General features: G+C 37.4%; 1 protein-coding gene across 6 annotated transcripts in view; it reads right to left on the bottom strand.

Moving 5' to 3' along the window:
• Nucleotides 1-12,131, bottom strand: part of ELAVL2 (ELAV like RNA binding protein 2) — a 134,538-nt gene that overhangs the window by 66,545 nt on the left and 55,862 nt on the right. For 2 of the 6 annotated variants that reach the window (XM_087869608.1, XM_045780497.2), the window contains exons 1-2: nucleotides 3,493-3,699; nucleotides 378-621 (exon numbers count right to left, since the gene is read on the bottom strand). In XM_087869608.1, coding sequence (XP_087725734.1) covers nucleotides 378-621; nucleotides 3,493-3,564 — 316 coding nt within the window. In that variant the 5' untranslated portion in view covers nucleotides 3,565-3,699. Of the gene's footprint in view, nucleotides 1-377; nucleotides 622-3,467; nucleotides 3,700-12,131 lie in introns of those variants that run through there. The other 4 variants (XM_045780498.2, XM_087869609.1, XM_087869611.1 and 1 more) reach the window with 3 other exon arrangements.

Genomic DNA, 12,131 nt, shown 5'->3' with positions numbered 1-12,131 from the left:
AAGATGCTTCTTGTATCTCATTGTTAAAATGCTAAATCATATAAACTCAGAAAACTAACAACTAAAGGTCAACATGACACTTTCCGTCCCAGACATACACACACTTCTAAAACATTTTTCAAAGATGTTATTGTACAGTACAGGATATATAAAAGTCTAGTTATAATATAACCTGCCCATAAAAATATTTTATGCTTTAAAAGGAAAACAAAGCTCTTAAGACTAAGTTTCACGCTGCTGATGTAGTCCATAAGAGAGAGAATATCTAGATGGGTAAAACGGCAGCACTGAACGATCTATAAGCAGTAAACTTAATATTTTCTCACACCCTGAAACACAATCCTTTAAAGGTGAGTAACCTATATAAAACTGCATACCTGTTATTTTGTCTCTTACAAGCTTACAGGACTCTATCTCACCAATGCTCCCAAAAAGACTCTTTAGTTCCTCCTGTGTCATGTTCTGAGGAAGGTAATTGACTATTAAGTTGGTCTTGCTGTCCTCTGTGTTCCCAGAGTCAACCGGTGACGAGCAGTTGTTGTTTATGGTGGTTGGACCATTGGCTGTGTTATTGCAAGTTGGCCCATTAGACAGTTGTGTTTCCATGGCAGCAATTACCTGCTAAAAACAGAGAAAACAAGAAATGTCAGAATTCATATTTCACAAACTATTAGAGATTCCAAACAAGAATGTAAATACTTGTCACTAAATACAAGTCGTTCTGCTGAAATTACAATAAAGCTTCAACAAAAAGTGTAACACCTATGCTAATTTATACTTCATATGTTAAGCTAGTCAATTTAAGTTCACAATTATACTTTCACATACATATTCCATACATGCATAAAAAAGCACACTGTAAATGTTAAACATTCTCTAGGACCGCATTTTGGGTCTATTCACATACCCTTACTCACCTGCAGTGTCCAAAGACTTGAGGAAATTTAGTACCAAAGGGCACAGAATTAAACCCTGACTAAAATCATACTACAAAACAGAAGTGCTTAACATGCTACCAAAAAAACAAACAAAAAAATGGTCTTCCAAACTCCGAAGAGATTTTTCAGTTAGCCTAAGAGTTTCAATATTCTAAAATGGACAGAGATCCATTAACTTAAAATCAAGGAGCAAGAGTACTTTAAAAAATATAAATTTGTCAACATGTACTGTTTTGGTTACATATTGAAAATGTTTTTGATTGACAATATCTTATACCTCTTCTGTTGGTAAGAAATAAGAAAAATATCAGATGTCAAATGTTAGGGCATGAAAAGGATTTGTAGGATAACTTGGAAAAGAAGCTATGAGTACTTAGTGTACCTTGTAGAATCTAACAAGCCATTCTTGTCAACCTTGGCAGCCAAAGATCACCAACAAAGCAACTGGTCTACAGCATCAAACTAGAATCCCCGAACAATTCAATATGGCGTTTTTGCCTTGATTCTACCTTTAAATGGGAAAAAAAAAAAAAAAAAAAAGGAAAAGAAAAAAAACCAACCCAAAAACAAAAACCTATCCAGTTCACCAAAACAACAACATAAATATTTCAACTTTTGCAAACAGACCAGCCCAAGGAATTTTCATTTGAGCACTTAAGCCTGTTGAAATGCAAGTAATAAAGTACCTATAAACTCCATATACAGGATAAATAGCAGATTTGGGGAAAATGGCCTCAAACTGTTCAGGCTACTCTAAAAATCTACTTATTAAGCAAATTTGGATCTAGTTTCCCCAAAAATCAGTGCTATGCCCTTTGAGCAAAAGAGTCACAAACCACAGCCCCAGATTCTCTAAAACCATCTTCCCATAGCTATCTACTTTGGACAGCCAAGATTGTGGGGGAATCCAAAAATCAAAGCATCACTGAAAGAATTATCCTTTATATTTCATTCAATACAGTTCTCATCTCCACAAAGAACTACTTCTCAAAACTGACAATTCTGAATTGATGGAATGCTAGTTTTAGGGAAGTTCTCTAACATATAAAAGGCAAAGAATTTAAGGCAAAATTTTTAAAAAGCAAAGTCGAGGGAAAGAGTGTTACAAGAGAAAAAAGTCTTTTAAAAAGCATATTGCCTAAGAAAAATAAAAGGGCACAACAGTGGATAAGCATACAGGAAGAAATCTCTACTGCCAAGAGATGTTTATAAAAGAAGGCAGCATAGGATAGATTGAGACTGGTCAACTGACCAGATTAAGACTGGTCAGACTGGACAAGAATCCGTGTTATCGTGATAAAAAATAGACAAAATCCAGACTACCTATCAAATATCAAACAACCTATAATACCCTCCATGACTGTATTTCCTTTTCAAAGAAATGGGTTTTTGTTTTTGTTTTTCTACAAGCGCATGCTACCTCTCTTGGGTAAGTGTTCTTAGAGAATACTTAAAAGAGGAAGGGAAAGTAAAGAAATCTTTAGAAATCTGCAAAAAAAAAAAAAATTGAAACAATTCAAGATATGCATTTTATTACAATTAACAAATTTATCTGAAACTGAGAAAGGAGTTTTCAAATTTCCTAATAAAGCATAACTGTTCCAAGACTGTAGAATATTAGCTGTGGGTCACCTTCCACAGCAAAACTCATGGGATTAACCTTTGCCCAGCATTTATGAAAACAATGAGTTGCAAGATGACAGTGGCCAAGGCCAATTAAAACAAACTGCTATTCAAAAGTTAGGGTATGTGTAGAAACTATATGAACCCCAAATATGAGATTTGAATTTAACTCATTGGGATGGCATCTAAAATATAAAGTGTTCATTGACTGAAATTAGCAGGATTTAGCAAGGACAACAAACACTCCTCACTTAATTGCACATTTATTTCCATGTTCAGGTGGCAAGAATGAGCTCCTAAGCCAACATTCAAGTGAACAGCTGCAGTAGGCTGTGTGTGCTGAAAATTACAGCATCTCTCAGCTATAGGACCATCTGCTCAGAATAAAATGATACTAATGTGCTATATTTTACAAATAATGCATATTCCATTGATAGGCTCAACACAACTGTTCACAGAATGCAAACTCTTTCAACAGTTACTGGGCAAATAATTTTCAGCCAGATTTACAATTTCAACAAATTTTTTTTTGAGCATCAGGAATTGTAAATAACTTCAAAATTTAGTAACCAAAAAAATACATAGTAAACAGAATGTAAAGAATTACGGTAACTTAGTATTCAGACCATACCAAAACTTTTTTGTTTTTTTGAAAAAAAAGCTTGTCACTCTTTTCTTTGAGTCTGCACTAAATCCTAATTTAGATTATAAAAAGTTACATACAAAAGCATGGTTCTGATGCTACATATACCACTATGGTTAAAATTGCAATGTGCTTTAAGTCCTAATGATGGCCATACCGCAATAGGTTAAATGTAAGAATAATTAGTATGCCAAATGAAAAGTTCAAGTGTTTGGTATGGCCTCAGCACTCCTGCAACATGCTAAAAAAAAAAAGTAGCCTACAGAATTTAAGAAAAATCCCACAGACCCCAGTCCAAGGCTCTGCTGCCCACGAACCACTTCTAAGCAGAGAAGCCACATCACACAGTCTGACTGCCATGTTAGTTTGGAGTTGCCGTCTGCAATATGGACACAAAAAGTACCGTATGTTAGATGAGCAAGATAATGCAACAAATCAGTTTGTACAAAATTTACAGTGATTGTATTGATATTCCCAGCACGTCCATGCAGTGTGGCTTAATTGAATTTGAGGCAATTCCAATCTAATCTTTCCAAATTCATTTTAACATGTAGTTTTCTTGCACAAATTAAGCATTTTTAATTAAGAGCCTGATTTTCAAACAGTATTAACTAGTTACCTTGACATCTATCCTGAAGAACTACCTTAAACCACATCTCAAAAAAATTTTTAAATAACAAAATGAAGCAAAACACTGCATGCTGTCCTGTCTCTTAAGGATGTGGGAGAAGGAAGGAAATGTGAATGAAATTTATAGTGAGAAAAGGCAGTCATGCAATTCATAAGTGAATGCTTTGCATAAAAGCATTCTTTCCCCAAAATATCAGAAAGGCATTAAGGGAAACTATATTTGCCCACACTGTTACATTATACTATAAATGATCCTTAATCCTGGGACTTAAAATTAAAAGTGAATCGAAACCCTGTGAGGTTATTCTGCCACTACCGTCCAACTGATCTCTAACAGTTTCACTGAGAATTGCTCACATATACTAAGAGGCAGTAAACCAGCATCTTTCGATTGAAATAATTGGACCAATAAATAGGATTGTTTGGAGTAATGCTTATATAGGATGTCAGCTTTGTCCCTGAACGAAATCAAGTGAACGTTTTTTTAATATGTAAATTGTAAACGCAGCACGATTTGAAATTAGTGCTGCTATGAGGCCTCCAATATAGTTAATGAGCCATTTACCACTTATTACAACTTGCCCAAATACTAAACAGAGCCACAATATTGGCACAAAAGCCAAAGTTTACATTTTAGCCATATATGCAGATCCTTTAACTGGTCAACACAATATTCAGAAAAACTCAGTCTCTGAAAACAGACAAGGAGTAACAAAGGAGGGCCAAAAACATCTTTTACTTAGGTATTTAAAATTATAAAAATTTCATCCTTAGAGTTAAACCTGGTTTTAAGTGATATATTCTTGATGCGAGTGATGACATTAATTAACATGTAACAATGGATTCCATTTTCTGGCATCTATAAAAAGGGTTTAACATACTCTTTATAGGATGCCATGAAAATGTTTTACACTTCTTCCCTTCTCCCACTGTTATCATTCAGTCTGATTCTAAGTTTTTTATTTAAAAAACAAACAAAAAAAACCCAAAAAACCTACTTATAGTTGAACTAAACCTGTGAAAAAATAAAGTGCTTTTACATCCATGAAATATTTTGACAAGAACCTAATTGTGGTTAGACCACATGGGTAGAATAGGTAGGACCACACCCAAGAGGTAAAACCAAGCTTAAATGTATGTCCTGAATACCCTCTGGAATTGGTATCTGAACATTTTTCACTACATAAAACCACAGATTCACATTTAATGGCCTCAGTCCCTTCTATTCCATAGGAGGCGACACTAATAAACTAATCTGACACCCCTCTTTCTGAAAGCCCCAGGAATGTGAACAATCACTTTATTGCACCAACTAGCTAGGAAGGCTGTGTATGGAAAATGATTCTACTGCACTTTTACATTTCAAGCACCCCAGACAGTTTCTCTGCTTGAGGCAGACACATACCTTTATGGAAAGTTATAAATAAGTTGCTCACATGGCCCTTACCTTTATGCTGGCCAACAATTCAGTTACTAAAAATGTAAAGCTACTTCCCCTTCACTTAAGGACAGGCGATTTTGCTCTACTCAATCTACCACAGACAACGGGCCTGCACTATTTATAGATTCTTTTGGCTCTGAAACTCTTTGGAATGGGGGAGGGGAAGGCCACATTCCAGCAACACAGAACCATTCATTTTAAAGCTTAAAAAATAATGTTTCAATATATGTTCATATCTTAATTTAGACATCAATTGTGCCAGTTAAGACTGCTTTTTCTTTTGTTATTCTCCATGTAGTAATTTATGAAAGGCACTTCGGCATAGCTCAATCTAGAATATTCTAAACTTTCCCTGGGCTCCAAGAGATAATGATGAGGTGTTAGTTTGGTGGAATCATGATTTTACGGGAGCAGGGAGCGGCTTCTGTGTCTTCTTCGCATTCACTCAGTTAACTTCCAAAACTCCACAAAGACTTTTTAAGTTGATTTTTTTTCCTTTTTCACTTAAATGGCCGTCTGTACTTTAACTTCTAAATTTTCTTAATAGTGGTGGATTTTAGGAAACCAGCATTATAGCTTGATTTCTCCTATTTGGAACCAACAATTTTCTGGTCACATGAGAGATAACCAAAGTCCCTGTTTTCCAAAATTCCTAATACAGAGTTCTGAAAACTAAGGTTCATCAGTTCCCTTCCTATTTTCAAACTCTTACAGACAGCCACCAAACAAGATAGACTGCTAATCGAAAACATCCTAAATATATTCTGAGAATTCTCATTAAATACAATGTCTGTAAGGGAAAAAAAGGTTTCCAAGACCTAGATCCCACCTGATTTGGGGAAGAGACCTTTGCAGGTTAAAGTCACAGCAGGACCACTGAGAGACCACCGCACATCCCCTAGTGAGGCCTGTCATCTGCGTGGACCTCATGGTCATGCTTACCATCCAATCTTGGCCTTCATGTTTTATCATCTGAACCACTGAACTATAGACTTCCCAAAGGCCCCTCATCATCCTAATGCACACTAACACTACAACTCCCTAATGGATTTTCCTAAACCTGCAATAGCTCCCTGCTGTCTATCAAATTAAGTACAAACTACTTGGTATAAACAGTATAAGCATCTGAGACCCTCTTTTAATAATAAACTTCTTTTATCAGCCGACATATTTAAGCACCTAAAAATCTGTACCACTCCTTGTTCCTCAAACAGTTGCAGTACATGCAAAGCCATACATTCTCCGGCTTTGTTCATGCAATTCCATGTGTCTGGAAGGCCCCCAGCCATACCCTCCACACATCTACATCCCTGGTTGTACCAGACTAAGCATCTGAAAACATACCAAAGGATAAAAACAGTTTCTTTTTTGAAAAGTTGCGCATGAAAGGGCAGTGACCTCCCTAAATGCATCCAAACTCAGTAGCTTTTTTCTATCCCACCTCAAGTATTTCAAACCAGAGATAATTATGAAAGCATATTTTCAATTTTTGGCGCACTCCATTAGCCACCCTTACCCACTAAAATCCAAATTCTTGTTAAACAGCATAACAAAGAGAAACTATCTTGAGTGATCACTTGTGTACTTTCAAGTATTTCAAGACTCTATCATGCCAAATTGCCAACTACAAAAAAGCTGGATGCCAAGACAAAAACATGGTATAAATGTGCTCCAACCTCTGGCCAGCTAGGTTACAAAGATGTTGCATCTGGAATCTGGGTCTAACTTCAGAAAGATGGCAGAAGCAGAGGTGGATGTGGAAAAAAAAAATAAACATTTTATAACACAAAAGTGTTTAAAAATGCATCATAACTAAGCTATGGATTTCAAACAGTTTTAATGTGATACAGACTAGAATGTTTACCCAAATAAAAAAGGCAACATCTCTAAAAAGAACGTTGGCCAGGGCTCAGGGCGAGCATTTCTCTCACACTTTGAAAGGTCCAGCTTGGATAAAGTGACGTTGGTCTGGACACTTCCTTGCAAGCTAGTGAGCTCTCAATACCTTGAGTAGCAGAGCACCAGGACAGAATCAGGATAGTGCCAAGTCTTTCCTGTAACCACAAACCTCTCTAAAAACCAAGGTACAAGGTGAACAGAAGGCATTTGTCTCTAAAGTTTAAGAGGAGAAACTACCAAAATAAAAGACAGAAACTTTGTCCCAAAAGCATTTTCCTTTGGGGAATGCAAGGCTGGGAGCTAAAGCATTGGAAATAATCAGCGGAGTAATGAGAACTTACAGATGAGAGCTGGGTAAGCAGCTGATGGGGCTACCTACCTAGCAGACACCATTCCCACATAATAATTTTTTATCTTTCCCACTAAAATGCATTTTCAGGATGTATTTCAGCTTTACTGAATTAAGCAACGGAAGAACTCAACCAAGCACTAAAATCATGGGGCTGATGGTGTCAACTACAGGAATGAGCCACCAGTTTGTTTTCTTCAAACCTCTTCACTTTCCTTTGTCCTTCCTAAAATAATAAAGGTTTGTGGTTTTAAACGTCATGTGATTCCCTCAGTCCAAGAATCCCTGTCAATTCCCACCCGACCCCCATGACCATTTTAGCTGCCTTGCAGGCTCTATGGATTCCTCAGCCTTGTCAACCTCAGATTTTTGGCCTTGGGGCTAACAAGGGTCCAAGAGCTGCCAGAGACAATACAACCAACAGCTGCAGGAGTCACAGGGAGAATGTTCTTTGGCAATGAAACCAACATTTCTCTGTCTCTTGGCCCTTTATGGCTCCTACAAACTACAGAGTCTTTCCAACGCCACTCTTTCTGAGGTTTTGTAGTTGTAAGAGCTGGCGGGATTAAAACCTTTGAGCTTAGAGAGTAAAGCTAATGAATTTAGGAGTCCCAAGTCCTTCCCTTCATTCTATGTCCGTTTCAGGCATCCATGCTGGGCAAGAGAAAAGCAAAGCTCTGGTGAGAAAGATTTGCTTAAGCTTCACACATTGTTCATTCATTCATGCGATCATGCATCCATCAAACATTTGTATGCAACTCCCATAACCTAAGGACTGTCTTAGGTACTTGAGATACAGTAATGAAGATGAATCCTGGAGTGTACATTTTCAACAGGTGTGTGCAGCAGACCACAAATGAACATATATAAGAAAACAGTGTAACAGCTATAAAGAAGTGAGCTTTGGAATAAAAGAAAATGTAGAGCCGAGCAGGGGTTGAAAATGTAAAGAGGGGTAGTTTCCAATATTAAACAGTATGCATCCTTAAGAAGGTGAGCAAGGTTTGGAGGAGATATAAACTAGCCACTGGGGAGGAGGGGGTGTAATAGCTCACCTGGATGGCCACATCCTAATCTCTGAAATCTGTGAATATGTTGTTACATGACAAGGGGAATTTAAATTGCAGAGAGAATTAAGGCTGCTAATCAAATCACTCCAAGATGGGAAGAATATTCTACATTACCCAGGTAGGGCCAATGTAAGAAGAAGAGTTGTTTTAATTGTAAGAGGAAGGTTAGAGAGTCAGTGTCAGAGTAACAGAGTGTGAAAAAGACTCAACTAGCTTTGAAGATGGGTGACAGCCACCAACCAAAGAGTGTGTGCAGCCTCAAAAAGCTGGAAAGACAAGGAAAACAGATTCTTCCCTACAGACTCCAAAGGAATGCAGTCCTGCCAACACCTTGATCAAAGTCCAGTGAGACCCGACTTCAGGGGGTTCTGACCTTCAAAACTGGAAAGTAATAAAATCACGTTGTTTTAAGTGCCAAGATAATGGTTATTTGTTAGAGATGTAATAGTAAACAAATACATCCCCATGGGAATATCCAGAAGAGGCACATTCCAGGCAGAGACCACCCAGAATGAAACTAGAAGAAGTGAGAGGGAGAGGAGTCAAAGAGGTAATAAGGCCAGACCATACAGGGTCTTGGAGGTAGGGAAAAGTTAGGTTTCTTTGACTCTCTTAGGGTCCCTGGCTGGGTCTGAAAATTAGACTAGCAAAGACGGATTAACAGGAGAAAAATATACAAATCTTATCAAACTTTTACATGTATGTGGGAGACTTCACAAGAAAATGAAGACCAAAAATAGTGACTAGAACAGGAAGCTTTTACACCTTTTAGATAGAGAATAAATTTGTGAAGAACTGACAAGAGAAGGGGGTTGGGGCTAGAGTATTAGGTGATGAAGTGACTGCGAAGAGAAGGGTTAGTTTAACAGGGTTGTGTGCACTAATTTCTCAGCCCCAAATTCCCTGTGTCTTATGATAAGAATGTCTTCCTTCTTCCCTGTATTATGTGGATACCTTTCACATATAGAGTTTTAGAATCTGTTTCAGGGGAAAAGGGGGATGGTGGGCAGGGTGACCTTTCTGCTTCTGTTTTCTCAAACTCCTTCAACTCAAGATATTCAATATGCCAAGGTGTTGTATTTTAAGGTAGTATGTCTTAACCCCATCAGAGGCCACCATAAATAAGATTTTCAGCAAAACAACAGCATGTGACTGTTGTAAAAATAAACACATATGATTGTATGGGAGGACTCTGCAATTTTGGAAACAGGAAGACCTATCAAAAAACAATTGCCTTTAAAAAAAAAAAAAAAACTGCAGTAACCATGATATAGAAAGACGGACTCCATCCAGGGAGACACCAGAGAAGAGGATATACCCAGAAGAAAATACATTACTAATGTGCTACTTTGATTACATCATTAAACTGTTTAAATCCATGATCAAGAAATAGGTTCTGATTCTACCTGCTCACAGGTTCACCAACCACCAATGCCATTTATTAAGACCTGGGCACTAAGAATGTAAGATGATTAAGCAAAGGAATGGCTTTCTATAGAAAGTTGTCTTAAGGGGTTAGCAGGAGGAAATTCAACACATGAAAACTGAGTTTATGAATATTAAATCAAGAGTTATTTATTTTATGCATGGATTCATTAGAGAGGAATTCAGTGATTCATTTAATACATTAAAAAAGAAAGTTTAAAAATGGGAGTAACTTGTGCTATGACCCACATCAGCAAACCAAGACTTAATTCCTAACTTAATGGCAGTTCCACCTATCCCAGGAATACAACCTTAAAACTAGTAAATGTGGAATTGTCTGGTCAGCATTAGTGAGGTAATCCACCTAATAGATGCCTTCTGTCCCCCAAAGAAAGATGAGGTAATCCCCTTTTCCCTTGTCCCTGCCCACTTCTGCTTATTAAAGATTCCCACCTTATTCACTCTTTGGAGTTCCTTTCTGTTTGTTAGATAGGATGTTGCCCAGTTCTGGAATTGCTGGATAAAGCCAGTAAGATCTTTGAAGTTTGTTCAGTTGAATTTTGTTTTTGTTTGTTTTGATTTGGTGGCAGTGACAAGATCCAAAGTGAACTTCTGATGACATCCAGTGACAATAAAAACACAGGAGTAGTACTTGCAGAACCCTTGAGTTCTGGGTCTTTCTCACCATTCCCAACGGCCATGGTTAAGTTCCTCTTACTTTTGAACACCACCCTCTGCCTGAAGGTCAGCTTGTGTTAGCAGATGGTTCCACCAGGAACCCAAGCCCTTTGCCCTTGGTTCAGTCCACAATTTCCCTTTTGGGAAACCCAGTCCAGTACACACTCCTCATTCTTAAGTCTGCTGGTTCAGTCTGTTCCCCAGTTCCAGGTTGGGAATTGCTGATGGTGTACACAGGGCCTTCTCTTGGCCAGTAACAGCTCTTGGTTACTGTCAATGTGTTAAGGTGCCCATTTGTCTTGTTTGTGTAGATAAAGGCTATTGTTAATGGGAATCTGGGTGGGGGGAAGGCCACAAAAATTGATGGGTACAGGTAAAGCACTTAAAAGCTGTCAGACCACTCAAAGACTTCTGTGTTAGGATAAGCTAGCTGATTAAGTAACAGGTTGAATTAATACTAGGGTCACATGCCAACCTTAAGAAAATTTCCATGCAATGATGTACACTGTAAAACATCACAAAATTCCCAACTCAGATGCACATCCCTTCCAGCTATCAGTTTGGCTCCAAGAGATCCACAGTCTTCGCTTAAAAAAAAAAGTTTTAATAAAATAAAATTTTAAAAATTAAAAACTAAATAATAAAGAGGATCCTTAAATTCTAAAAAGTTACGCAAGTCATAATCCAGCATACCTGCTTATTTTAAGGTCTAAGAACTATGATGCCAGAAGCTGTAAATATCTACATAAATAACAAAATCTTACTAAAAATAACCCAGAATTAGAGAAGTTCATTGTGTTATGTCCTGAGAAGTTAGCTTGGTAATCATCAGATTAAGGGCCCCAAAATACTACAGGACAGAAATATGGGTTGCACCCCATTCGAGGCAGATATGGCTGGACAGAAATGTGAGTTGCACTCCACTTGTGGTTAAGGGTCCTACCAAACTGCTGCCAGGCCCATCAGGGAAATTACAGTGGCCATTATGAGAAATGTTCCAATTAGTAAAATCACTTAAGAGGTACACTAAGTAAGGGCTCCCAGATTAAGCAAACATAATGGGATACCTATTTTAACTGATATGCAGAAGCCTCCAAAAGGTTTCAAGATTCCAAAATAGCTTCATTGAAAGATTCGTTGTAAAAAGCTAATGACAAATTAAAGATGTAAGAGATGTCTAAAACAAAAGACTATAAGATGAATGCCAACTCCTACTGCTCTCTTCTATCCTTTATTCAAGCACTCATTCTAGTAATCCTGTCTAAATTGTCTTTCTACTCTAAAAAGGTTACAAGACCATGAAAAAAAAAAGAAAAGAAAAAAATTCTGCCAAGTTAATGGACAAACTTCAGGAAGATAATTCCTATCAAAACAACAACAACGAAAGAGGAAAAAATTAAAACTTAGACAAAATGAAAAATTCTTTTAAATGTCT

This window comes from Ursus americanus, chromosome 18 (assembly GCF_024610735.1).
Source record: "Ursus americanus isolate L20-20 chromosome 18, mUrsAme1.1.p, whole genome shotgun sequence".
Taxonomy (NCBI): domain Eukaryota; kingdom Metazoa; phylum Chordata; class Mammalia; order Carnivora; family Ursidae; genus Ursus; species Ursus americanus.
Note: the sequence above shows the minus strand (reverse complement) of the source record. Positions and strands in the feature narration are given on the sequence as shown.